The sequence below is a fragment of the Esox lucius genome, chromosome 3 (assembly GCF_011004845.1).
Source record: "Esox lucius isolate fEsoLuc1 chromosome 3, fEsoLuc1.pri, whole genome shotgun sequence".
Taxonomy (NCBI): Eukaryota; Metazoa; Chordata; class Actinopteri; order Esociformes; family Esocidae; genus Esox; species Esox lucius.
Genome location: NC_047571.1, coordinates 28,800,101 through 28,825,437, shown reverse-complemented (window position 1 = coordinate 28,825,437; position 25,337 = coordinate 28,800,101). Strand labels below are relative to the sequence as shown.

Sequence of the window (25,337 nt, the reverse complement as noted above, 5' to 3'; positions counted from 1 at the left end):
ATTTCATTCAGCTCCAGTCATCAGAAGTTATTCCTGTGAAGCCGTGCCCGGTTTGAGTTACACAGCAAACATGCCTCACAGAGGTCAAAGGTCGCCGTCTGGTACCTTCAGCAGTCTGACGGCGAACCCGGCCATGTTGAGTGACAGCCCCTTCAACTGGGCGTAGAGGTCGTCGCAGGTCAACACGCTCAGCTCGTTGCCGAACACCTTGACACCGAACCAACATCGTGACCTCGTCTTCTCCGGGCTCCCTCCTGAGAACTAGAATCAACACGTCAGTCATCATCCATCGTCATTCGAAAGATCCTAACATCTAACATCTAATCGGATGCATTGTTGAGGCTACTTGTGCAAACTCCTTGCAGTGTGATTCTGCTCTGAATTGGCACTAATAGCAGGCTAGCTAGGCTTAAATATTCTGCTCTGAATTGGCACTAATAGCAGGCTAGCTAGGCTTAAATATTCTGCTCTGAATTGGCACTAATAGCAGGCTAGCTAGGCTTAAATGTCTGCTCTGAATTGGCACTAATAGCAGGCTAGCTAGGCTTAAATCATCTAAATGATGTTGCAACGGCTACATGTTTCGGGAAAAATCTCACCACTGTCCTGGCTTGATTGAGGTAACTGTTAATGCTAGACGAGCAACCATGCTTTCCGTTCTGGCTTCCATCGTCTTCTGTTTGCTCAGCTTTTCTCCTTTTCCTCTGTTTTATCTGTTCTTTATCTACATCATCTGATTTTCTTTTTCTTCTTTCCTTCATCTTAGATTCCTCTTCATCCTCATGTTCATACGGAGCGGTGGAGTCTTTGTCAGGAGAAGCTGACTGGTGGCCAAAAAGTTGTTTCAGAAAAGGTTCCATGTTCTCCACTCGAAGATCAACCTTTGGAAAAGAGCATCCATTGTGATATATAACATGTTTGATTCATTTGAATCACGTACAGTACTGTGTGGTAGTCTTAGGTACCTGGTAGTAAGTCTTTTAATAAAAAATATATAATATATATAACTACATAAATACTATATAGATACAGCTCTGGAAAAAATGTAGACCACTGCACCTTTTTCTTTCCTTTCCAAAAAGGTTGGAAAGGAAGGTTTTGAGTGAGGAACAGAAGGGTTAAAATTAAGAGACCACTGCAAATTGAACGCTTCTTCATCCGATTTTAAATGTTAGGATCTTTCGAATGACAGCTGATGATGACTATATATAACGCTTCTGAATATATCAAACTAAAGTAATTAATTTGGATAGTAAGGGTTTATTTGTAAAAAAAAAAGAAGAGAGAATATACATATATATATATTTATTCATTTATTTATTTATAAATAAACACTTACTATCCCAATAAATTACTTTACTAGTTTGGCTTGCAGATGCCTAAGATTTTGCACAGTACTGCATGTTTAGAAAATACCGAAAATGTATTTAAAAACCATTACATTACTCACAACATGAAACCAACACGTTTTAATCCAACTTACACACCTCCATTAGATTGAACGCTCTTCCATGGACGTGGACAGTTAGGTTTGCCATGGCAGAGCGGGGCACAAACGACTTTGGGGAAAAAACTAAGGCTCCCTCCATATTTGCAATGCCAAGTCCTAACAAACACACACACACATTATTAACCACTTCCAAAACAAGTACCACTAAAGCAAGTATATGGGAAAAGTATTCATCATTAACATTAAATATTCATCATTAACATACGAATGGTATAACTAAAATGTCAATGCACAGGTATCGGATTCAATTACCCGAGTCCACTGTGTAATCTGAATAAGAGGAGTATTTCCAGAGTTCGGCCTCAAAGTCTTTAGTGATGATGTCATCAGGCAGTGCCTCCAACAGAGCCTGCTTCATGGGGTCCTCTGTCCTCAGGACCTGGGTCAGGTGACTCCACACAAACGAGCCCACTGAGAGTGACATTCAGAGTGATCGTCAGGTGTACGTTTTTAGGCTGTGTAGGTGAAGTCATTTGGAACAGCGCAGGCCACCCTTAACCGGAGGTCACAGTTCACTCCCTGACTCTGCCCTTTGACCTTAAACCGTTACCATGTGGAGATCTGACAGGTCTGGGTAGAGGAGCTATTCTAAATAGCTTTGTGTGTAAGCAGTGTTAAGGTGGAGTTTTCCCCATATTACTTCCAGATTATAGATCTACTACATCTGAAAGGGCCAAGTGGCTGGGGTAAGGAACGACTTGGAGCTTTTCTCAAACCTTGGCTGGAGATCTCGTGTCTCAGAGTTGTCCTTACTGCGTTCAGCATGTCTGGGTCAGGGCAGCGCATGACCTGCTGGTATGCGGCAATCCTGACCTCCACGTCTTCCAGGGGGTCACGGTACAGCTGGAGCAGAGACCCCCTCTGTGGGCAGCAAAGATGTCAGTAACAGATACCTAACCTCCAACATCACATCCACATCACTGCAACATCACCGCAACATCAATGCAACATCACATCAACATCACCGCAACATTCGACACTTGACAATTATGTGTCCCCACACTCACGTCGGCATTACAGGGGATTCGCCTGAATGCTTGTACGGCGGTGAGTCGAAACTCCAGAGGCGTCGAGTGGCTCTGGATACAGACGTTCAGCTGAGGGATGAGAGAGGAGGCTACCAAGCCGGCATTTCCCACTGCTTTCAACGTGTGGAGCAGCTGAGGAAGGAATCATCATTTTACATGGTCATCGTCATCATAATTCCTGCTCCCACCATCTCGGTCCTCGTCATCAGCGGCCTTAGAGACGCTCAGGCTCATGAATAAATTATGAACCATCATAATGGAAGGTCAAAGCTCAAATACAGCACAACCATCTAGGCAATCTGGATTTCGCCTACAAAACAGGATTAAATGCATAAACATTCAATTATTATACTTCTTAAATAACAATAAAACAGATTGGGCATCGGTTTTATTGGAGACTGCAGTTTTATTAACCCTGTTACCCATTTAATCCTAACCGAAACATTTCACCAGCGGTCCAGTACAACAGGATGATGTCTATATAGAGTTCTAACTCCATCGAGGTATCTGGAGTACCTCAGGGACCGGCGAGTTCCCTCCTCCGCAGTCCTCCCCCAGGGAGTCCTTCAGGGCCTGTACGAAGGCCTGGACCTGGGGGACGACACCGCAGGGAGACCCGGTCCTCTGACACAGAACATGGACCAGGACGGACCCGGTCAACAGGGCCTTGGCCCTCACCTTAGGTGCCTTCAGCAAGGCCTGCGGAGAACGGGAGATTGTGAAAGGTTGTTATTTGTCTCATTCTTTAACCGACCATCAGGAAACATCCTTGTTAGATGGAGTGAAACATATTCATTTCATCAGTCTAAGTATTTCATGTGCCTGTACTGGTTATGACTGGGTTATTACTGTTTATTACAGGGTTATGAAGACCTTATGTCACATCATTCTCTGCCACGTCTTCACCAATTAGACATTCACTGGGATTCAGCGTACATACAGAACAGTATATATCCTATATCCCCAAAGAACAGCACACCAGACCTACATTGACGGAGTGGATGATGTGTGGTGTGGGGTAAGGGATGAGGGCGATGGTGGAGAGAAAGGAGTGAGCCCTCTCCTCCTCTATGTCCTCATTCTGGATTAGGTCTGTCAGGAGGATGATGCATTCCTCTGAGCTGCACGCCGGTAGGGCATCCAAGAGAGGCTGCCTATCACAGACGGAGAGATAACTGCTGAGAATAGACTTCACAGAAAGATAACTGCTGAGAATAGACTTCACAGAAATATAACTGCTGAAAATTGACTTCACATTGAGATAACTGCTGAGAATAGACTTCACAGTTTGATAACTGCTGAGAATAGACTTCACAGAAAGATAACTTCAGAGAATAGACTTCACAGTTTGATAACTGCTGAGAATAGACTTCACATTGAGATAACAGCTGAGAATAGACTTCACATTGAGATAACTGCTGAGAATAGATTTCACAGTGAGATAACTGCTGGGTATAAACTTCACATTGAGAAAACTGCTTGGTATAGACTCCACATTGAGATAACTGCTGAGAATAGATTTCACAGTGAGATAACAGCTGGGAATAGACACCCCAGTAAGGGTGAAATGCTGGGAATAGACTCCACAGATTCAGTCACATTCTCCCTTCTGATGTATTGATGCAGGATTTCTCAGCTCCCATGCCGAGTGGGAAACCTTAGTTTTGCTGGTTTTCTTTTCAACATGGTGACAAATTGCATTGACCAGGTGTGTAAGTTGTTTCAGGGAGGGGTGACATATACAACGTGCTACTACCCCCCATGCAGACACCTCTTGGTTCACACCCCGGAGCACTTTGTATTGTTTTAATTAAGAAAATCCTACTCCCACGACTTCCCGTCCATTGAAAACAAAAAATGTAATTTCCCAGTGACTGAAGTAAGGGAACTGACCAGTCGTTTCGGCACTTGAAGGAAACATCTTGCCACAGAGTCCTGAGCTGGGACATGGACAAGGCTCTCAGTTGGAATGCCAAGTGAAGGAACAGATCCGAGGCCTATACAGGGAAAATGACACACAAACCTGGGTAAGGTTTTTCTGGATGTGAATTAAAAAAAATATTATTTAAAATTTAAAAGAAAATTGATGAAAATAAGGGGGAGATTTCTGATCACAAAGATTTCAATAAAGATATCAATACTTTACAAAAATTACACTCCTTTGAGTTAAATATCAATGAAGAACTACATTTTGTGGATATTTGAGATCCTTTTTTACTTGGGAATATCAGGATTGGCTAAGCTCCTGTGTGAAAGTCAACAAGCTCCAGTGTGAAAAAGGCTTCAGGGAGGACTAACCACACTGCACAAATACAAACAAGCAGAGTCTGGTTTGTCAGGACAACATTACTTAAAGAAAAAGCTCTGCCCCTGGGAACAATTAGGGTTTTTCACATTTAGGCAGGTTAATAGAACGTTGGAGAGGTTTTCATACAACTTTAGTTCAGTAAACACATTTGGTCTTTATACCTCCGGGTTACAACTTACAGTGAAATTAAATAAAAAATGGAATGGAATCAATGAAAACAAGTGTAGGTCTTAGATCTTCCAGACAGTTGCCAGTGTGTTTCCTACAGCTTGCTTTACCTCTGACATATACAGGCCTTCTGGTGAAATCACGGGCCCAGCGTATTTACGAGAGAAGACGGTCATCATGACTCAGTCGATTTAAAACCACCAATAGGATATTGGGGTCCTACCTGATGCTGGTGGGGTCCTACCTGATGCTGGTGGGGTCCTACCTGATGCTGGTGGGGTCCTACCTGATGCTGGTCAGATGCGAGAGTGCACAGCCTTCTCACGGTGTCTGAGGCTTCCTGGAGGGCGGGGGGACCACGCCGGATCGACCCCTCTGTCCCCTCTTCCACAAACCGAAGATCGGTCAGGACACCTGGATCCAGCATATCTGATTACGGGCAAGGCAGAAGAGAAGTGTTATATTCACTTACATCAGGTGCTGTTTGGGTAAAACAACATCCGGCAGTTATCTTTACAAATGAGTAACAGCTTAGAATCTGCAGTAGTAGTAACAGCAGTGGTGGTACTACTAGTTGTAGTAGTAGTCGTGTTCGTGGTCTTGGTTACAGCAGTAAGTTGTAATATTAGTAGTCATAGTAGTAGCATTACTAAATGATAGTAGTACAACAGGGATAGCAGTGTTTATTTTAGCAGTGTTTCTTATAAAGCTGTGGGCTTTGCTCAGACAGACATCCTACGAATGCCTTGAAAAGCAGGTAGCTAGAACAGCTTACTCCCTCCAGAATGTCAGTGGTGTTCTCACCAGCTCCTGAGGGTGTGCCTTCCAGGGCTCTGAGCAAAATCAGGGTGGAGTTGGTCTGGGTCGTCACCACTCCCATTGACCCCGACAACGGCACCACAGAGACGGTCTCCGTGCAGCGGACCTCCTCCATCACTGTAGTCCCATGTCGCTGGGTACACTGGAGATTGGAGTCCAACGTCTGGGACATACGAAGTTCACAACTACCAGATAAACTCAAAGAAGGCACACTGATAATCTAGTATCACTGTGGTGTGACTAACGGGTTTTAGAGAACTGGTATGGCACTCCTCTCAGGCCAATCAGTGTCACTGTAAAATGCTGGGCGTCTTTGCAGAGATGTGGCACTGAAAGGGGAGGGGCAGAAGAGCTCACCGTGTCCTTGGTCAGAGAGATGGAGTGTGGCCAGAAGCCTGCCAGTCGATCGTGGTGACATTGTCTGATGTTCCTTGTCTTCACCAGTAGAGACCCTCTTCTCTCATATTTAGTAGTACAAGTCCCGTACACATCCGTCTGGAACACACACACACAAACACACGTTACACATCCGTCTGGAACACACACACAACCACACGTTACACATCCGTCTGGAACACACACACAACCACACGTTACACATCCGTCTGGAACACACACACAACCACACGTTACACATCCGTCTGGAACACACACACAACCACCCGTTACACATCCGTCTGGAACACACACACAACCACACGTTACACATCCGTCTGGAACACACACACAACCACACGTTACACATCCGTCTGGAACACACACACAACCACACGTTACACATCCGTCTGGAACACACACACAACCACACGTTACACATCAGTCTGGAACACACACAACCACACGTTACACATCCGTCTGGAACACACACACACAACCACACGTTACACATCCGTCTGGAACACACACACAACCACACGTTACCCATTCATCTGGAACACACACACAACCACACATGGTGCACATCCGTCTGGAACACACACAACCACACATTACCCATCCGTCTGGAACACACACACAACCACACACGTTACACATCTGTCTGGAAAACACACACAACCACACACGGTACACATCTGTCTGGAACACACACAAAACCACACACGGTACACATCCGTCTGGAACACACACAACCACACACGGTACACATCCGTCTGGAACACACACAACCACACATGGTACACATCTGGTTGTAGTACTGGTTGTACTGTGTAATTAATATACTGGTTGTACTGTGTAATTAATAAACTGGTTGTGCTGTGTAATTAATATACTGGTTGTACTGTGTAATTAATATACTGGTTGTGCTGTGTAATTAATAAACTGGTTGTGCTGTGTAATAAATATACTGGTTGTACTGTGTAATTAATAAACTGGTTGTGCTGTGTAATTAATATACTGGTTGTACTGTGTAATTAATATACTGGTTGTGCTGTGTAATTAATAAACTGGTTGTGCTGTGTAATAAATATACTGGTTGTACTGTGTAATTAATATACTGGTTGTGCTGTGTAATTAATATACTGGTTGTACTGTGTAATTAATAAACTGGTTGTGCTGTGTAATTAATATACTGGTTGTACTGTTTAATTAACATACTGGTTGTTCTGTGTAATTAATATACTGTGCAAAATACTATGCGTTCTAGCCAGGCTTGGATGACTCATTTAAATAATCTAATAGTGTTACTTGAGTTACTTGAGAGCCAAAGTCAGCACACTTCCCAGCTTTACAGGACAAAGTGTTGACACCACAGCAATGCAACTCCTGACCAAATTCACATGCATGGCTCTGATTTCCAACACAGAGTTTCATATCGGGTCTTGTCCAGAGATCTATAGTTCATGTAGTTACGGTTTTGGTCAAATCACATCCCTCATACAGGGAGACAAATTGTTCACCCTTCACCTCCTCAACGACTTCCTGCTTCTTGGCGGTACGGGAGGTCTGGAGCATGCTCAGTAGAGATCTCTTGATGTTCAGCGTCCACACCTGCTCCCCCTCTTGCAGACAGAGGGCCGTGACCTTTCCCTGCTGGAGGGAGAACTTGAGGCGACTCCTCTCCAGCGACTCCCTGGGAGGGTAAATAAAACACCAGATGAGATCTCCAAGACCCCGACGACCTCCTGGACACCTGAAACCCCATGGACTCATGATAGACCCAGAGGACCTCCTGGACACCTGAAACCCCATGGACTCATGATAGACCCAGAGGACCTCCTGGACAACTGAAACCCCATGGAGTCATGATAGACTCAGAGGACCTCCTGGACACCTGAAACCCATGGACTCATGATAGTGTTGTCAGAGCAGTATCACATTAAAATGTTCTGGAATGAAGATAATCAATGTGTCTATGTATTTTCTGTCTTAGGTGTATGCTCTTCGGACACAAAAAAGTGTGCAGTTATAGATGCAAGTGTGTCAATGGGAGAAATCTCCTATGAGCAAAGGCCTCAAATGACACACAGTCCAAACTACAAAAATAAAAGTGAAAAAAATCCTCAAATCAAAGGAAATTCCTTATTTAGGTTTTGACCTTAAACTCTTGAGGCGTTGCACTGAATGTTCCTTCTGCGGAGAAAGACGCTTAATCTGTGGATTTCTGATCTACAGGGAGGATAGAATAGAAAATTATTAAAACGTCCCATTTCATCTCAATGTCCCATTTTTCATTACATACAGCAGTGGAAACAGCAAGGATTCCGAGTGAACTAACTTCCCAAAGCTAAACAATTATCAACACATAAAGGATTGCTCTCTAAAGTGAATTCAAGGATTGTACATTGACAGGATTCCAACTTGATATTTTTTCAACTACAACAAACAAATCACTACATCGACGTGAACGTTTCTGTATACCAGACCTGCATCGAAAGGTGACACTTGGAAATCACATCTACATCCACGACACAGTCAAGAGCCAGTCCGTTTCTGCCTGAGGAGACGAATTGTAGCGTAGTGGCTATCGTTGTGCTGTATCTGTAGGTGTATTTTATCCCTCTCTGGTATGTGGTGTCAGAGGATGAGGATGCTGTGGCCATCAAATAACAGACAATTTCCTCTAATTATTTTTTATGGAAACCATGTTATCAATGTCCACACAGAGAGTTTGATTATTCAATTTGGAAAATCACAGATTATACAATAACTTTAATTTATAGCACATGAAAACGTCATGTATAAGGAGTGTATAAACCACATTACACATATTAGTGGTTCATCAACTAAAGTTATTCTGAAGAGTTGTAGAACACTTGGGAATATGTGATTTAACATTCAATTGGCTCTCACCGGTGCATTCAGGATTACAGAGCTGTAGGTCCATCTGAAGGCAATCACCTAAAAGTTAGAAAACAACACATACTTTTTTTTAAATAGCAAATAAGAAAATCTGTGAAACCGACAGATTCAAATTCTAATCCAGTAATTTGCATAAAACGGTAGTAACAGTGAATTAACCAATTATCTAAAAATGATCGTCAAGTAGCCCAGTCTCAAAACTAACTTTGAGTGAAGTCAAATTAGAAATACTATCACAGGTCACAGATAATTTACCGTGTCGTAGAACGAGAGCAGTGAAAATAACGGAGACCAGTAGTCCAAGAGAGTACATGGCCGTAGCTGTCTTAGTTCACTAAATGAACCCTAGCTTCCAAGACTCCACAAGTCGTTGGGCTGAAACGCAGTCCCTGCTCTCACACTGCCAGCGAATGGCCATGCCTGCGATCCACAGCGCTCGCAGCATCCAATCAGGAAATACCTTCCAGTCTGGGGCTACAAACGTCCTCTGAGGCAAATTCAGCCAATCACTTGACACAACATTGGGACCCCCACTCGATGCTCTCCGCTTGGCGTTAACTCCCTTGATGGCAAAAGAAGGCTTTCAAGACTGAAAAACACTACTAACAATTGAAAAATGTTATGTCTGTTGCTTTTTTAAACAGCTTTGCATGTTTGTCCAGAATAAACACAGGCCTTACTTTAACCCATCCGTTACACTTTAAACCTGAACAAAAGTGTCGTTTTTATAGGGTTTTTACGATGGGAGTGCACAAACCGCACATCATGCGGGTCATGCTGTGAATACCGGATTAATCCGTTTCCTTATTACGTCTTGTTATACGCATATTACAAGTCTGTAGCAGCTCGATGATAACAACCAGATCATTATTGGGGTCAGATTTGGTTTAGCCTCCAAGTGATTATTGTGTGGCAGATGGTCTCAGAAACACACAGACCAGACAGTTGAAATGGGGTGTGACTTTATTTAAAACCATGGCTCAGATATATCATGGCATTGTCTAAAGAGGGACGTCTAATGTCTGCGTCTTCTGCTTTTAGGTAGTAATAAACCTAAAAAAAACTTTTCAGATGAAATGTAAGCAAGAAATACATCACTGAAACCCACCGATTAAATAAAATACACTGCGAAAATTATATTTTACAATGATCTGTGAAAGTAATGATCACGTCTATTTAGCCGATATTGCAGAAATAAAGAAACGTGTGGTGTTTCAAAGATATTGGGTTGACAAATGAGACGGGATTTGATAGGAAATCGTAAAAGGTGATAAGCGATTTGGAGAAGGGCTACACCCCTCTCTTCCCTATCAACTACAGGCACCACCTTTCCACGCGGATCTATCGGTTGTTTGCTGCCTTCCACCACGCCCGCAGTTCACGTCAGCCTGCAACGTCAGTTTCTGCGCGTTTCTCTATACCAGGGGGGCGTAGGTTTCACCGGCTTTTCAGAGGCAGACACAATGAACCGTTGGACGATGTGAAGCGCGCATGTGGGGCTGGAGGTACTGGCACGTTTTGTAGAATATTTTTTTTGGTTTTGTATTACATAATTTGATGTTTTCGAGCACATTACGACAGGCCTTTGTGATAGTCGGAAAAGGTCGGTTCAACGAGTTCGACTGATAAACGAGTTCGAAATCTCTGGCTAGTCCCCTTCGAAAACGACTGCGGAAACAACAAGGACCGAATTGAACAAGAGAAAGGACTCGCGTTACAGAATAAAGTCAAAAAGGTAACCAAGAATGTCGATGGTTGCGTATTCGGATTACTTCGCCGCCGAATGTCTGGTTTCGATATCTAGCGGTCCTGTCCTACACCGACCCACCCCAGTTGCCCCCGCCGACCAGCCCCCTCCCCAGGAGCAGGCCCTTCTTCCCGGAGAGCCTGAAGGGTCGAGCGAGGATAGGGAGGTCCGCGAGACGCTGAGACTCGAGGGGGCCAAGATGATGACGGTGGCTGGGATCCTCACGGACCTCCACGGGAAGTTCCGGCCAATGTCGGCCTACTCCGAGAGCAGCAACTCCTCATGCGGGGAGAGCGGCTACACCACGTTGTCTGACTCAACTACCCCTACCATGACCCCCTCTGCTACTCCAATTCCTGGACAGTACAATGCCACTCAACAGCAGTGGGGAGGAGGGGCGCCTCGGTCCCCAATAAAGCGACACCAGTGCACTTTCGACGGCTGTGATAGAATTTATGGAAAATCATCTCATCTGAAAGCCCATATTAGAACCCACACAGGTAAAAATAAATATATATATGTACCTATATCATATATATATATATATAAAACTAACAGTAAACCTAGTGTGGGTATATACATAGATATCGTCTGAATTACGTTGTTCTCCTAGTTTTTCGAGAACTTGCAAGTTTGTCAATTCTCACTAAGCACTCCTCGGTTGTGAGTCACTGCTCGTTATAAAGAGTAGTATGTTTTTTTTGTTGCCAGACGGTGTTTTTCTTCACAGTGATACACGTTATGTTTGGTTAGTGAGAGGCTCTGTCGTTTACCCGCGAGTTAGTACAATACTCGCCGAACAAAAGAGGGGAAAAACTCCAACAGAGGGCTCATAACAAAGAAGTTAACGAACAAAAGAATGGGGCTGGACGAAAAATGCATAGCTACTAGTGACGAACATGCTATATCTAGACTGGATTTGCATGACGATGGGACTTCGAGATTAAATGTGGAGTTTGGGTGCGTTTGCGTAGGATCGGGGTTCGCTGTTTTTTTTTCTTTTGGTTTATTGCTCGAGCTGCCAAATCTTTTAATCCCACCTCGCATCAACGTGGTCATCATGTGAGATCTAGGTCTTTGCAGAATAACTCTGTTCACGATATTGTCCGTCTGTCATACATGTCAAAGTTATTGTTTTAGGGCTGTTACTTCGAGTGCATGCATCAGGTGTCCACTAGCCAGGTGTCTTGGGTCACCGAAGAACAGGCACGGATGGATTAGAACAGGAAACGGCGTTGAGTAGAACAAGTGGTTAGGGAACGCCCACAAAACGGGAGTGGGGGGCGTTGCATTAAGCTGGTCGGTTTTGCAGTGTTGAGTATAACCAATTGCACGGCCCTGGCTGCCCCTTGCTTCGCGTGTCCTGGTTTCCAGTTCAGTTACGTCTCTGTATTGTACCTAAAAAGAAGCGGTGGCTCAGCTGGTAGTGTCGCACACGTTCCTGTAGAACTGCGCGAGTTCAAATCCTGTTTAAAAAGAAGTATGAGAACGTATAGACTCGCTTCTCAGTCGCTCCGAATAAGAGGGGCTAATAAATGACTAAAATGCTCTAAGGCCACAGAATAGGTTTGTAGTCTCATTATGTATACTGTCTTTAATAAAAGTCAGCATAAACAGTATGGTCACAGACCTTCAGTAAACTATGTATTGTAGACATTTAACATATATTACTCTATCTTTAATAGACATCAGTTTGGAACAGCCCTGCAAGTTGTGTGTATTCGAAAAATATGTGTCAAGTTGAGCCTTAGAAGGTTTCAGAAGTCCCAGTTTGACTTATCAAGAAGACATGTGGATGATTTGAGAGCTGCTCTTCTAAGATGGCCGCCCACCATATGTTGGAGATCGCCAGTTAGTATCAATGTAGCACATTTGTCTGCATTTTGCATTCACTTTTCTGAATATCTCAATACACATGTAAACCACGAGGGGAGAACTTTCCTGGTTTGGCTGTGAAATCAACACATTTTAAACATTCATTTAAAGTGCCTGTGTGAGCATTTAGTTGTACCGGAAAAAAGACAGCTGGTGATCATCTATTTTTCCTCGAAAATGTTTTGTGTTCAAGGGTCTCCCAACTAACTACTGTATATTATCTTGCAAAAATGACCGACGTTAGGGATGGGCAGGGCAATGGTGGGCCTTTGAGTGACAGTGTGTTGACATGATACTTCAGCATAGACCAGTTGCTGTGGAAACGGAGGCGAATGTCTTACTCCTCTCAACCCTCTCCCCCCCACCACCAGGTGAACGACCGTTCCCGTGCACCTGGCCCGACTGCCAGAAGAAATTTGCCCGCTCGGACGAGCTGGCCCGCCACACGCGCACCCACACCGGCGAGAAGCGCTTCCTGTGCCCGCTGTGCGACAAGCGCTTCATGCGCAGCGACCACCTGATCAAGCACGCCCGCCGCCATCCCGACTTCCAGCCGTCCATGCTGGCCCGCAAGGGTCTGTCCCCTGGGGGGAACCGGGCATCCAGCCCCGCCGCGGGCCAGTAGACGGGAGGGGTCGCCGGGTTAATTACCACGTTGACCCGGCCACGGTCGGCGCCGGGCTACGAGGAGCGGTCCCGACCTGTTCCGGCCTCTCCGCCACTAACAAAACGACATGACCCAGTGGGGAGGTGGGGGGCGGGGGTGCTGCCCCCCCCCCCAGCCACCCAACAATATGAAGATGACCCCACTCAATGCTCCTCACAACCTCTCTCAACCTTTAACTGAAGAACACTTACACATATGGGGCCTATCAGCGTCAAGCCAAGGCACTCTCAGCACATGCATCAGCCAAATGTTTTCCTCTTTTCTACTTATTTTTAGAACGATGGTGCTCAGTGCTTTCTACTGTGCCTGTTTGGTTTCTTGCTAGCACCATTTTGTTTTATATATATATATATATATATATATATATATATATATATATATATATATATATATATATAGAAAGCTAGAGGCATAGAGAAGGTAGAGATTGACTAGAAGAGTAGCAGTTTTTCTGATTCCATGTTTTTAGAGGTTGCACATTCCACCATGTTGTTTTTTTTAATTTTTTATCTCTGCCAGTTACATTTTAGTTGGCCTAGTTTAAGTTATGTTTTTCTTCCAATATTGTATTTACTGCATTGATATGATTTTAAGTGCAGGTCAACTTCACTTTTATAGTGCTGATGATGAATGAATTAAACTGCTTAACACTGGCAGTTTGCATACCGGCAGTTGCATAAATCCTCGTTCAACTTTTCTTTTCACCATCCACAGAAACGTTGACACATGATACACGTCGTATTATGCCTGGTAATTATGCAAATGTATATAAGCTTTAAGCTTTTATTGTAGAGAATATCCTAAAAAAAAAAAACTATTAGTGGAGGTCATACTTGTGATGAATTGTAGTCCTTATATTAGGGGTGACGGTATACACTTGGATAGGAAAAGGATAGGCGGCTTGTGCGCGCGCGCATGTTTGTGTAAGAGTGTGTGTCTGTGTGTGTGCGTGTATGTGTGTGTGTCCTTATTTACCTTTTGTCAGAGAAAGAGAAGACCATTTCTACTGTTTCCACTGTCTGTCCAGCTTAATGGGCACAACTCCTCTATTAACTCAGTGATCAACAACACATCAGGAAACTCAGAAAGCCTTAAACTATTTCATAATTATTTTGCACCATGTTTACAGTTTGAGTCATTTATACAGGTTTACGCTGAATCGTCAGCACATTACAAATACACATGCAATATGGCACTTTTTCATACAGGTGTTGTTTTTAATGCTAGCTACTTGGCTATTTCGTGTGATAGATATTCACTTTGTTAATATACTTCTACAATTGAACACTGTGGAATCTGATGAAGCTATATGTTATCTCATTATAATTAGGACCTATGGTTAGTTAACCGCCCTTTTCCAAGTGCTTTAGGAAGTGCGATAAAGGATAGACTGGGATTATGACCTGTTGGTTTTTTGATTTGTCCTCATTCACCGTAACAACTTGATCCAATGTGTTTTAATTGGTCTTATGTATCTTACTTGATCCAGTGTATTTTACTTGATCCTATGTATCTGGCTTTTCTCAGACACAATAACACTGCAGTCCAGTGTTCCCAGGGCCTTGGTTTAAACTGTCATTACCTTGAAAGACAGACGGAATTATGCGGCCAAGGCACCTCCTCGTACAGTCCCTCCAATGTCTTCCGTCTTCCCGAACAGACTGACTTTAATGGATCATTTTTGCTGCATCATTTGATCACTGCTTGTTCCACTGTAATAGGATATTTTCAACTTTTATGTGGAAATCCTTTTGCCATTTGTACACATTTTTCACAAGTTGTTACAATCCGACAGTTCTTGGTGACTGCTGGCAGTTATCAAAAAAAATGGACTATGTAATCAGTGACGCAATATAACAGTATGTTTTCAAATGAATTTGAAATGTCTCCGTGGATTTTATTTTCCAGATGTATTTGTTTGTTTTCTGACTAGGTGACTCGGCAAGTCTGCCTTTTGTCAAAATGATTATTTCACAAACTGTAATAATAATTTACCTCACAGTTAGTTTTGCCTCATTTGTCTTTGGTGTTGGATCAAAAATACTCTTACAAAGCTAACCTAGCCTTAGGTTTGACATTTTGTTATATGTACAGTTTTCGCTGTGCTTAACACTTTCATAGAATGTTACTTACCTGTGGTGTTCAGTAGTGCTAATCAGTTTTGGCCTATCATATATATATATATATATAAGAGTGCTGTATGAAAATGTCAGCTTAGTTTGGACCTAATGCGTTAGAGATGTATCACTAGATGGGGATAATTTTGTAAAATGTAACTTCAAAGAGTACCTACATAAGGACTTCATAAATCCATTAACAATTTGTAAATGCGTGTTAACACTGGCAAGTTGATACTTTGACTGTATCACATTTGGCAGTTAACATAAGCATTTGTGAAATACTCTTAACTGCTTATGTATAATTTCTAAGTTCTGAACTCTATTTGGTTAACCTTCAGGTAGTTACCAATGAATCAATATAGCTTCTGTAAACCACTAAATCTGACTGGGAGGATACCAGCGTATCTCAAACTATTTCATTCACCTTGCTAAACACATTTTATGGTCGGGCTGATAGTTTCCCATCATACACTAATCGAAAGAAGTATGCACAGTTGCATTGTTTGTACTGAACCAATGTTTTTAGATTTTTTTAAGCCTGATTTTTACATAAATAAACCTCTTATTCCAGCTTTGGTTTATGTCAATGACATAAGAGGAACTGTGGAACTAATTTAATACTTGCTGCAACATGCTTTTTGATATTTATACTCTCAGGTCTTAAAAATTTAGCGCTGGAACTTCCGTATTTTCTGTGCAACACATTTAAGTTTAGAATTTTTTTTGTTTCTTTTATTTCGCTGATTAATTTATTACAACTTATCATTTGTGTGGTTTAATTATCTTTTTTGTAGCTTTTTGAATATGGAACAGTGCTGATAACTTGGTTCCATTGTTTGCTTGACACAAAACTGTCATTGCTTTTTTAATAATAAATAAAAACATTAAACTGAATGTTTTGTTTGTTTTATTTTTGGGAACATGTGTCAAACATTCTGTTACCTTGCATGTGTATTTAAATGTCCAGTATGGTTGATATATCCACTTTATTGTCAGTATTGCTTGAAGGAGGGATGTCAGTGATGGCTCTTAAAGCAAAAAACAACAACGTTTGACCCGTCTAGGAAACCAAGCCACTATTGTGATGCAGATACTGCAGTATTTTGTCCAAACTGGACCAACTGAGCTGTTTCATCATTTCACTGATGGACGTTCACTGATGGACTGCCTTCTAACCGCCCCACCCCGCTGCTCTGCCCAAACTGGCTTTGTGACGATTGTGTGACCTCAACTCCTCAGAGTTCCTCTCTGTGTTTGCTGGCGGATGAAAGAGGGGGCACTCCTTCTGCGGCACTGCCCGAGGGCGTGGGTCGTCCCTGGCCGTCCGGCTTGCCGCGGCGCTGGTCGTTCTCCCGGTCCCAGTCGGTGGCGGTGGCCTCGTCGTCCCAGATGGTGGAGGTCTCCGTGTCGCTGAAATAGCCCGGCTCGCCGGTGTAGTGTGTGGGGAAGAGCAGGAGTGGCTCCACGGAGAACGCCAGCAGGTCCCTCCGCTCAAACTGGGCCATGTACTCTTCCCTGGGGGCGGCGAATGACAACACAAACACGCCAGGGCTGAAAACAAATCCGTCACCTAGGTCCACAAAGGCCGGTGGAAGACCAGCGGTCAGGAGCATGGCAACAAGTTGTGTGTACCGTTTTTTGGTCGCTATCTATTCTCTAAGGCTTGCTGGGGTTATTTTCACTTAAGCATTTTCGCGTTTTGATAAATAAGGTGCTCGCTACGGAGTTTGATAGCGTGTGTGTTTGTGAGAGGGAGCACTGTGGTTTAAAGGGCCAAAGCTGTTATGCTTTGTCTGATGCCAGAACTCACTTTGGGTGCTTGTTGAACATGACAGGCAGGTACTCGTCCACAGGGAGCATCTTGCCCAGAGGCTGGGCCCCCAGGAGCTTCTTGGCCCCCTGCAGGGAGAGCGCATAGCCCAGGGTCCAGTAGGAGTAGTCGGGGTGCACGAGATTACTGACCCCCTCCACCCAAGGCTCCGGCTGCTTCACCTGCAGCCTCTTACGTCCTATGTAGCTAACAGGAGGATGGGGAAGGGAGAGGTGTTAACCCCTCTGTACCCTAAGATGAGACGCGCTTGGACATCCTCCTGTGTATGTGTGTGTGAACCCAAACCCAGTCTGCCCTCACATCAGATCCCAGTCCAGTCTCACTCTGTCCACGTTCTCCAGTAGCGTCATTAATCTGCTGCGGAACCGCGGCTCAAACCGGACGTCATCCTCCAGCACCAGCACACGCCGCAGTCCCAGCTCCGCCACCTAGGGGGCGACATGTACAACAGCACGGCCACTCAGATGCTTCATGTCATCGCGCGCTCGACACGACAAAACAATGCAAACGCGGGTGGTCTACTATCGTTCCATCAGTCAGAAAAAAACTAATTGCGGAGGAATAACGCAATACTGTTACAGATCCTTAACATCACCAATGAAAGTTACCACCGATTATGACTGATCAATTTTGAAAGGCAGTGTTTCGTTTCTGATTTGAATTGATTAGGATGTATAGGCTAGATCTGCACCTGTTTCCAGATTTTATAGTGACTTAGGAAACATCCGATCTCTCCTCGCGTCAGCACACGCCCCGAATACGGGTCTTTGTAACCAGGCAACATGTCTATTCCCATCGCTAACAGCCGCGAGGTGTTCAAAGCTCTGAACACAAAAGAGAAGAAAGGAAAAGATTAATAAAACATTATTGAAATTGTCAAACCCAGTACGGTGCTTAGAGACAGACGTACTACAAGTTCGCACCTGTCCAGTGTTTGGCACCTGTTTTGCCTAAATTGTAGAACTATCAATGGGAGAGTTAAAAGACTCATATGTGCAGTGGCTCTCTAAGGATTTCACCTCCTTGGACCTTTGAACTTTCTGTTGTGTTACAGAAAATTGATTTAATCAGGAGTTTTTGCCACCGATCAACGCAAAGAAAAAGGCCATGATATCACGTGAAAAATGAAATCTCCAAAATGTTCTGAATGATTTACAAATACAGAACCGGAAAACAACTGATTCAAATCACCCAGTTAATAAACAACTGATTCAAATCACCCAGTTAATAACAGACTTTAATCGTTCAAGGCTCTAATTTCCTTCAGAACAGCAGGGACAGGCTGTAGATTAGGTGAAGTGTTTCTGGATGGTTCGTACTTGCCATCCACCGCCTCTGTCAATGTGAAGTCGATGCCCAAAACAGCAAGGGTGCTCAGCATTCGATCTCTCCGGTCAAAGCGACGCTTTAGATTAATTAAAAAGATCTGAAATGAAGGCAGAAAGAACAGGCTTATGATGTCTTTTAACCAGTGATGGTCAAGTCAGTGATGTTCAGTAAGTGTATCCTCTCTACCTCTTCAAATCCTATCTTTTCCAGAGGTTTGGGTCGATGGTGCATGTATTTGGACGGCATCATTAGGTAATCAACTGAGAAAAGCAGATACAACAATTTTGTTAGACAAAAAGAGCACATTTGTTATATGTGATCTCTAAGGGAATTCATTGATTACCAGTTTCTGGACTCTTCTATGAAAGAGAATGATTAGGGCTAAAGAGATAGCAAGTAGTACTCTGAGCTACTGTATAACACAGTAGTGAGAATTCTGACATAGCTGTGATACTGTGAGAAGTCTTCACAGGGACCTGTCTGTTGATGAGGGAAAAGCAGGAAAGAAAGGAGTGAATGTATGCATAAATATATCATGAGGTGTGTGTGTGTGTGTGTGAGACAGAGAAAATCAAAAATCACTTGGAACTTGGAACCCCTCACACCTTGCGTGCACATTCATGGAAATGATTTATTGATGCTATTCAAAGATTTGAGTGGAAATGCTTTAGTTATGATTTTGTCCTGGGGTAATGTGTGTGAGTGTGTGTGTGTGTGTGTACTCACTCAAAGCCTCAGTCAGTGTGTGGCTAAAGCTCTCCACCTCCTCCTCCTGACTCTGCTGTTGCTTCAGGGGAAGTGGCAGATACCCATAATGCTCTCTGTTACATATGTACATCTGCACATCTGTATGGAGTCACAGAGTCTATGTTAGCTTCCTGCATTTTGACACATTTTGCTATGGTACAGAGAGAAACATTTAAATTTTTTCTCCACATTTTGCCACAAGGCTAACAATTGTCTTGCAACTGTCCCAATAAAGTATAAAATATGTATTAAAAAGTTAGGGTAGGTTAGGGTTGGACTTCAAAATGAGACAGTCCAGAGATATCTGCAGTCTGATTGCCTGAAATAGAGTTAAAAGTTTCTGATAGTTTTCTGTTAAATGTTTTGTTGGATTTAGGTAATCTGCACAATATGAAACACTAGTCTAAAGTGACCTAATCTCACTGCAAAAAGAATCTCAAATCCTCACAAATAAAATGTTTTTAATACATTAACACATTTCAGACCAGGTTTTCTCAGGAAAGTTTGGCATGATGGCGTAGTATGGTAATGTTGCTGGTTGTTTCATTGGTTATGTCGGTGATGTCTTTTTAGCAGGCTTTCTGCTTCATGTTCTTTTCATCTACTTAATGACATAATGTATTGATAATCATTGACCATTTGACTGAGCCTGGCTAATGTCATACACACACCGCATTCTCCGTTGTTTCCAATACCCAGGCGTGTTCAATGAAGCGCAACTGACACACCTGAATGAAAACAACACCCATTCAACACACTGTGACTAAAATGGCACTTTGCCACGATCCACTATGACTTTGTGTCTGACCTGCCTGCCGTGCAGAGAAGGCAAAGACCATGATGTCGTCCAGGGGGAAGCTGTAATCTTGGTGCGGTGGATGAAAGGCCAGGGCTCGGGTGGCACTCCGCCTCAGGTCGACCAGGAAGGTGGAGTGCACCATGGGAACAGCAAAGCAGCCCTGGCGCTTCCAGTTCCTGATGGGAATGTACTCCGGGGTACGCCTGTAGTAACCCTGAGGTGGGCGGGGGGAGGCGTGCAGTAGGTCAGTGGCACTTAAAGTAACTGTGCCGTGTTTTGGGATTTCTGTGAAATGTTATGTTCAACATTCAGCCTATTGTTTTTGTATTAAACAGCAGCTTTTCTGTGTTCAAATGGTGGGGCTGGATTCCCCCGATTGGACTTATAAAGGAGGCATGTCTCAATCTTCAACTCTCTGAAACGCGCTGGCAAGTTTTTGCGTTGAAGTGAGGCAATTGTCATGAATTGGACATTACAAAATATGGAGGGATTTTTACCGGACTGTTACTGATTTAATTGCAATTTGCATGATTTGGGTATTCAAGGATAATGGTGAGCTTACATCAAAGCCAGAAATAAGAAAGGGCTCACTGTATATATCAACATCTGTTAAAGATTCTTGACAAGTATATTTTAAATCACACAACATTTAATTAAATATTAATGTCAAGGAGAGAAAACTCTGAAATGCAAATAACACACACAGCCAGATAGAAAAGCTCACAGACAGCCAGAGACAGACAAACAGAGAGCAAGCCAGAGACAGACAGACAAGCAGCCAGAGAGATAGATACACACAGACAGCCAGAGAGACAGGCAGACAGACAGCCATGAAGGGCATACCTGTGGAGTCATGCCACACCAGAAGTTGGAGTAGAGGACGCGGGATTCTAACATGGGAGCCGCCACCGTCAGATTCTCCGCCATCATCTCGGTCAGCACCCGCCGGTTGGTCAGCATGTTGTCGGCGTCCACAAACTGTGGAACGGTGAAGTGCGGTGAATTCATACGAGGCATTTCTGTGGCGTCTTTTGTCCAGTTACAGCTGTGAACATCATGGCAGTGTTACTGTAACAGTAAATACTTCCTAAATGAGACCTTGGGGTGGTCCAGTGACTAGGAACATGTACTGCTGCAGTATGGATAGGATTATGCCCCACACCTAATTCTGCAACTATCTCTATCCACTAAAGCATACCAATAAAACACCCTTATTTTCTCCAAATCTCAAACCTGAAGGCGGTTCACCTAATGACCCTTATAACTGAGAGTAGTTAAAGATGCAGCCTGGGACTTTGCAAATTAATTAACTTTTATTTTTAAGCGTAAGAAATTAAGCCAGATATTTAATGTATTGTTTATATGTACATACATTGACTTGCTGTTATACCTAATGTAGCCATGAAATTCCCCATTTCAGTGGTTTAGATGACATGGGCCACATATCAGCACATGCGTGACTTGGTACCCATTTATCGGGGGCCCGTTAGGGCTCGACAGTGCCACTTTTGCAGCTGAAAAATCCTGGAATGCATCTTTAAAACACTGTGTGGAGCTTCGGAGGACCTCACCAGTATGTAATCGGCCCATAGAGCCCTGGCTGCTTGGAGAGCCGCCTGCTTCAGCTTCATCACGTGGCTGAACCGTGAGTCAGGCCAGTGCTTCGGGCCAGACTCATCTGCATAAGAGCTGAGGGGAGGGGAGCAATGCAGAGAGGGAGTGAGTGGAGTCGCCTTATGGGTCCTTTCTAGCCTTCACCCTAGCTTTAAAGGGCTACAGTGGGTATAATGCTACAGTAGCTAAAGGGTTACAGTGGGTACAGGGTTACAGAGGGTACAGGGTTACAGTGGGTACAGGGTTACAGTGGGTATAGGGTTACAGTGGGTACAGGGTTACAGAGGGTACAGGGTTACAGAGGGTACAGGGTTACAGTGGGTACAGGGTTACAGAGGGTACAGAGAATAGTGGGTACAGTGTTACAGTGGGTACAGGTTTACAGTGGGTACAGGGTTACAGTGGGTACAGGGTTACAGAGGGTACAGGGTTTCAGTGGGTACAGGGTTACAGTGGGTACAGGGTTTCAGTGGGTACAGGGTTACAGAGGGTACAGGGTTACAGTGGGTACAGGGTTACAGTGGGTACAGGGTTACAGAGGGTACAGTGGGTACAAGATGTAGTGGGGACAGGGTTACAGTGATTTTAAACCTTAGCTCTGTCCCAAACCACAACATGGCTAACCATAAAGACTTAATGTAGTTTTCATGAATCCTACGAATAAGGACCCTTCTGACTGGTTTGATGATTGTGGAAAGGAGTAGACTTCCCTCACCTTGGTTCCTCGGCGGAGGTCCAGTGGACAGAGTGATACTGGCCCGTCACTCCTCTAATCCACTCCTGCAGCATGGCTGTGGTATTGTCCATACTGTGATCTGCTGCTGCCCTGAAACATGTCAGCCCCAGCCCACTACATCAACTGGCTGGACCAGGAGGCTAAATCAGCCCCAGAGCCCCAGCCCACTACATCAACTGGCTGCACCAGGAGGCTAAGTCAGCCCCAGAGCCTCAGCCCACTACATCAACTGGCTGGACCAGGAGGCTAAGTCAGCCCCAGAGCCCCAGCCCACTACATCAACTGGCTGGACCAGGAGGCTAAGTCAGTTCGGGTGCAGTGTGGCTGTAGATTCAATTGCTATAGATGGGACTCCCACATGGCCTCTGGACCAGTTATCCGGAGACAAAACCTAGAGACTTTCTGTGTCCGGGACATTAGACATAAATATAGCAGCATATGATTTTCCATGAGTCTCTTTGGATAAAAACATTTGACTGTATAAAAAGTAGACTTATAGTCCTCTTCTCTCTGTCTTTCCCAATCTGTCTCTCTGTGTTTCTCTCTGTGTCTCTCTCACTGTGTGTCTCACTCTGTGTCTCACTCACTGTGTGTCTCACTCACTGTGTGTCTCACTCTGTGTCTCTCTCACTGTGTGTCTCACTCTGTGTCTCTCCTGGGTTGCCATGGCTCTCTCTGCCATAAAGTCTTGCCCTCTCTATTCCAAGAGTCCACTGTTTACTCTTCTCACATATCTGAATATTTGTGTGGAGGCATTGAGCTCAAGCAACGAAATCCACCGATGGCAATGGGTTTTGAATGGATTTCACCTTACAGAAAGTTCCCTTCTTTCAGTGATTGCTAATTTAATACTCTCTTTTCCTGTGCGGTGTCCATTAGCCTACAGAACCTGGTGATAAATAATGTATATTTCCGCAGCACGGCAATCCTTTTAGGTAACTGATAGTTTTTTTTGTTTTTTATTTCAGGACTAAAATCTGATGATGCATAGGAATACCTAAAATACACTTCAAATGAGAACATTAGCATAACATGAGTTTGATTCCCAAAGCGGACCAAATTAATAATAAATAATTTTACGTGCACAGTGCATTTACTACTGTCAGGTCACTGTTAAACGAGTGAAATGCTTCGGCCAACGCCAGTCTGCCTCACCATGTGAGATTTAATTTCAAGTGTTTTAAACTGATTATAAATCCCAGTTTGGAGGGCTGCTGAACAAAGGTGGCTCTTTTAAACTAATTACAGTTGTTAACATTATGTTTTTCTGTTGTTTTTCCCTGTGTCTGTCTCTTTACTGCTACCCTTTGGGCCAGTGCTCAGAAGAGATGAATATCTCAATGTGACCCAGATCATTAAATAAAGGACACATAAAACATAAACATTTTCACCAACTAAAAAGAAACATGTGTGGAACCACAGATTGAAACACATGTGTTTTACCAGACAGCGATACGATCCTTTGGATAGTCCAGCCTGTCAATGCAGCCCAGGAAGTAGGGAAGGCTGTGCTCTGCATTCCGGGCGAGAAAAGCGATCAACACTTTAGGCTTTAGCAACGACGACTCAGGCAGGACAGGCTCCACGGGGTCAGTTATCAGGTCCCCCGCACAGGTCTTGTCTGGGAGCATCCAGGTTAAAATCACAAGACGCAGTCCGAAACCCACAAATCCAAAAGGCATTATGGCCTCCATGACCCTCCAGCTACAGTCGCGGAGAACGAATGAATGGTGCAAGACGAGTATGTGGCACTGGACTGGCAGGTGAGTTGCGCACTGTTTTTTTGTTTTCCTCCTGCATTGGCTAGGTCTTACCAGACTAATTAAGCATTTGGTGCAAATGACAGAAATGAATGAATGAACTATTTAAAGAACTAGAAGTTAATTTGTTCTTCACGTTAGAGAGCACAACACAAATGCAATACACACACACACACACACATTTGTTTTCAGAAAAGCCTAATCTAACAGATCCATCAAAGTCAAAATGACTTGAATTATGTAAGGATTATATTATATCTCTGGCATAGTTCAATGCCAGAGATATAATATAAGTCTTATCATAGTTCAAGGGTTATATCGAGTCTTATCATAGATCATGGGTTATATACGAACACACAGCAATGTTCCACAATATGGTGACCTGCTTGTCATCTAAATATACAAAAACATTGACGTGACCCAAAAGGTCACGTGTTACGATCTTCACCCGGCACTCCCAGAAGAGGACTTATGACACATCAGAGTCTGGTTCCTCTCTAGGTTTTTTCCTAGAGATGGTGCAACTTCTCTGTTGTTGCTTTCTCTATGGTATTTCAGGCTGGGTATCTGTAAAAGCACTTTATGACAACTGCTGATATAATAAGGGTTTTATCAAATACATTTGATTGATTGATTGATATGGGACAGTTGGCTGTCATTCATTGTTTGTAATTTTAAAATAAGCTCAAGCTGTCCTAATCTAATCAATTAGATCACACTGTATGGTGGTTTGGAATTAAAACACCCAATAGCAAAACACACTTATTCTTCTTTTCAACACTTACCCTGGAAGCTGTTAGTCATGCTCAACAAAACATTAATTTAAACTTTCTAAATCACACCCCAAAATGTATTTTTGCATCTATATTAGCTTTTTCAACCTTCATCTGTGTACGCAAAGATGACCAAAACGAGTCTCAGAAACCTGAGATGTCCTTGTTCCCCTTTCACTCCACTATCAATGTCTTCTTGTATTGCA

General features: G+C 43.6%; 3 protein-coding genes across 5 annotated transcripts in view; 1 reads left to right on the top strand and 2 right to left on the bottom strand.

Moving 5' to 3' along the window:
• Positions 1–9,945, bottom strand: part of LOC105030387 — a 42,310-nt gene extending 32,365 nt beyond the window's left edge. For all 3 annotated transcript variants that reach the window (XM_020045595.3, XM_020045596.3, XM_020045597.3), the window contains exons 1-17: positions 9,389–9,945; positions 9,125–9,172; positions 8,698–8,864; positions 8,370–8,440; positions 7,739–7,904; positions 6,191–6,328; positions 5,819–5,996; positions 5,301–5,443; positions 4,432–4,535; positions 3,527–3,692; positions 3,055–3,237; positions 2,518–2,670; positions 2,227–2,371; positions 1,763–1,921; positions 1,488–1,606; positions 600–881; positions 106–261 (exon numbers count right to left, since the gene is read on the bottom strand). In XM_020045595.3, coding sequence (XP_019901154.3) covers positions 106–261; positions 600–881; positions 1,488–1,606; positions 1,763–1,921; positions 2,227–2,371; positions 2,518–2,670; positions 3,055–3,237; positions 3,527–3,692; positions 4,432–4,535; positions 5,301–5,443; positions 5,819–5,996; positions 6,191–6,328; positions 7,739–7,904; positions 8,370–8,440; positions 8,698–8,864; positions 9,125–9,172; positions 9,389–9,446 — 2,436 coding nt within the window. In that variant the 5' untranslated portion in view covers positions 9,447–9,945. The remainder of the gene's footprint in view (positions 1–105; positions 262–599; positions 882–1,487; positions 1,607–1,762; positions 1,922–2,226; positions 2,372–2,517; positions 2,671–3,054; positions 3,238–3,526; positions 3,693–4,431; positions 4,536–5,300; positions 5,444–5,818; positions 5,997–6,190; positions 6,329–7,738; positions 7,905–8,369; positions 8,441–8,697; positions 8,865–9,124; positions 9,173–9,388) is intronic.
• A 402-nt stretch (positions 9,946–10,347) lies between these two features.
• zgc:153115 (C2H2-type zinc finger protein) lies at positions 10,348–16,379 on the top strand. Its single transcript, XM_010904220.4, has 2 exons — positions 10,348–11,380; positions 13,127–16,379. The coding sequence occupies exons 1-2, from the start codon at positions 10,879–10,881 to the stop codon at positions 13,378–13,380; spliced, it is 756 nt and encodes a 251-aa protein (XP_010902522.1). The 5' UTR covers positions 10,348–10,878; the 3' UTR covers positions 13,381–16,379.
• A 92-nt stretch (positions 16,380–16,471) lies between these two features.
• si:ch211-13f8.2 (procollagen galactosyltransferase 2) lies at positions 16,472–24,538 on the bottom strand. Its single transcript, XM_020043591.2, has 12 exons — positions 24,042–24,538; positions 22,578–22,688; positions 21,820–21,937; positions 21,092–21,226; positions 20,258–20,462; positions 19,429–19,548; positions 18,889–18,962; positions 18,693–18,799; positions 18,065–18,197; positions 17,674–17,801; positions 17,353–17,559; positions 16,472–17,057 (listed from the first exon to the last, which is right to left on the bottom strand). The coding sequence occupies exons 1-12, from the start codon at positions 24,290–24,292 to the stop codon at positions 16,778–16,780; spliced, it is 1,869 nt and encodes a 622-aa protein (XP_019899150.2). The 5' UTR covers positions 24,293–24,538; the 3' UTR covers positions 16,472–16,777.
• Positions 24,539–25,337: the final 799 nt, after the last annotated feature.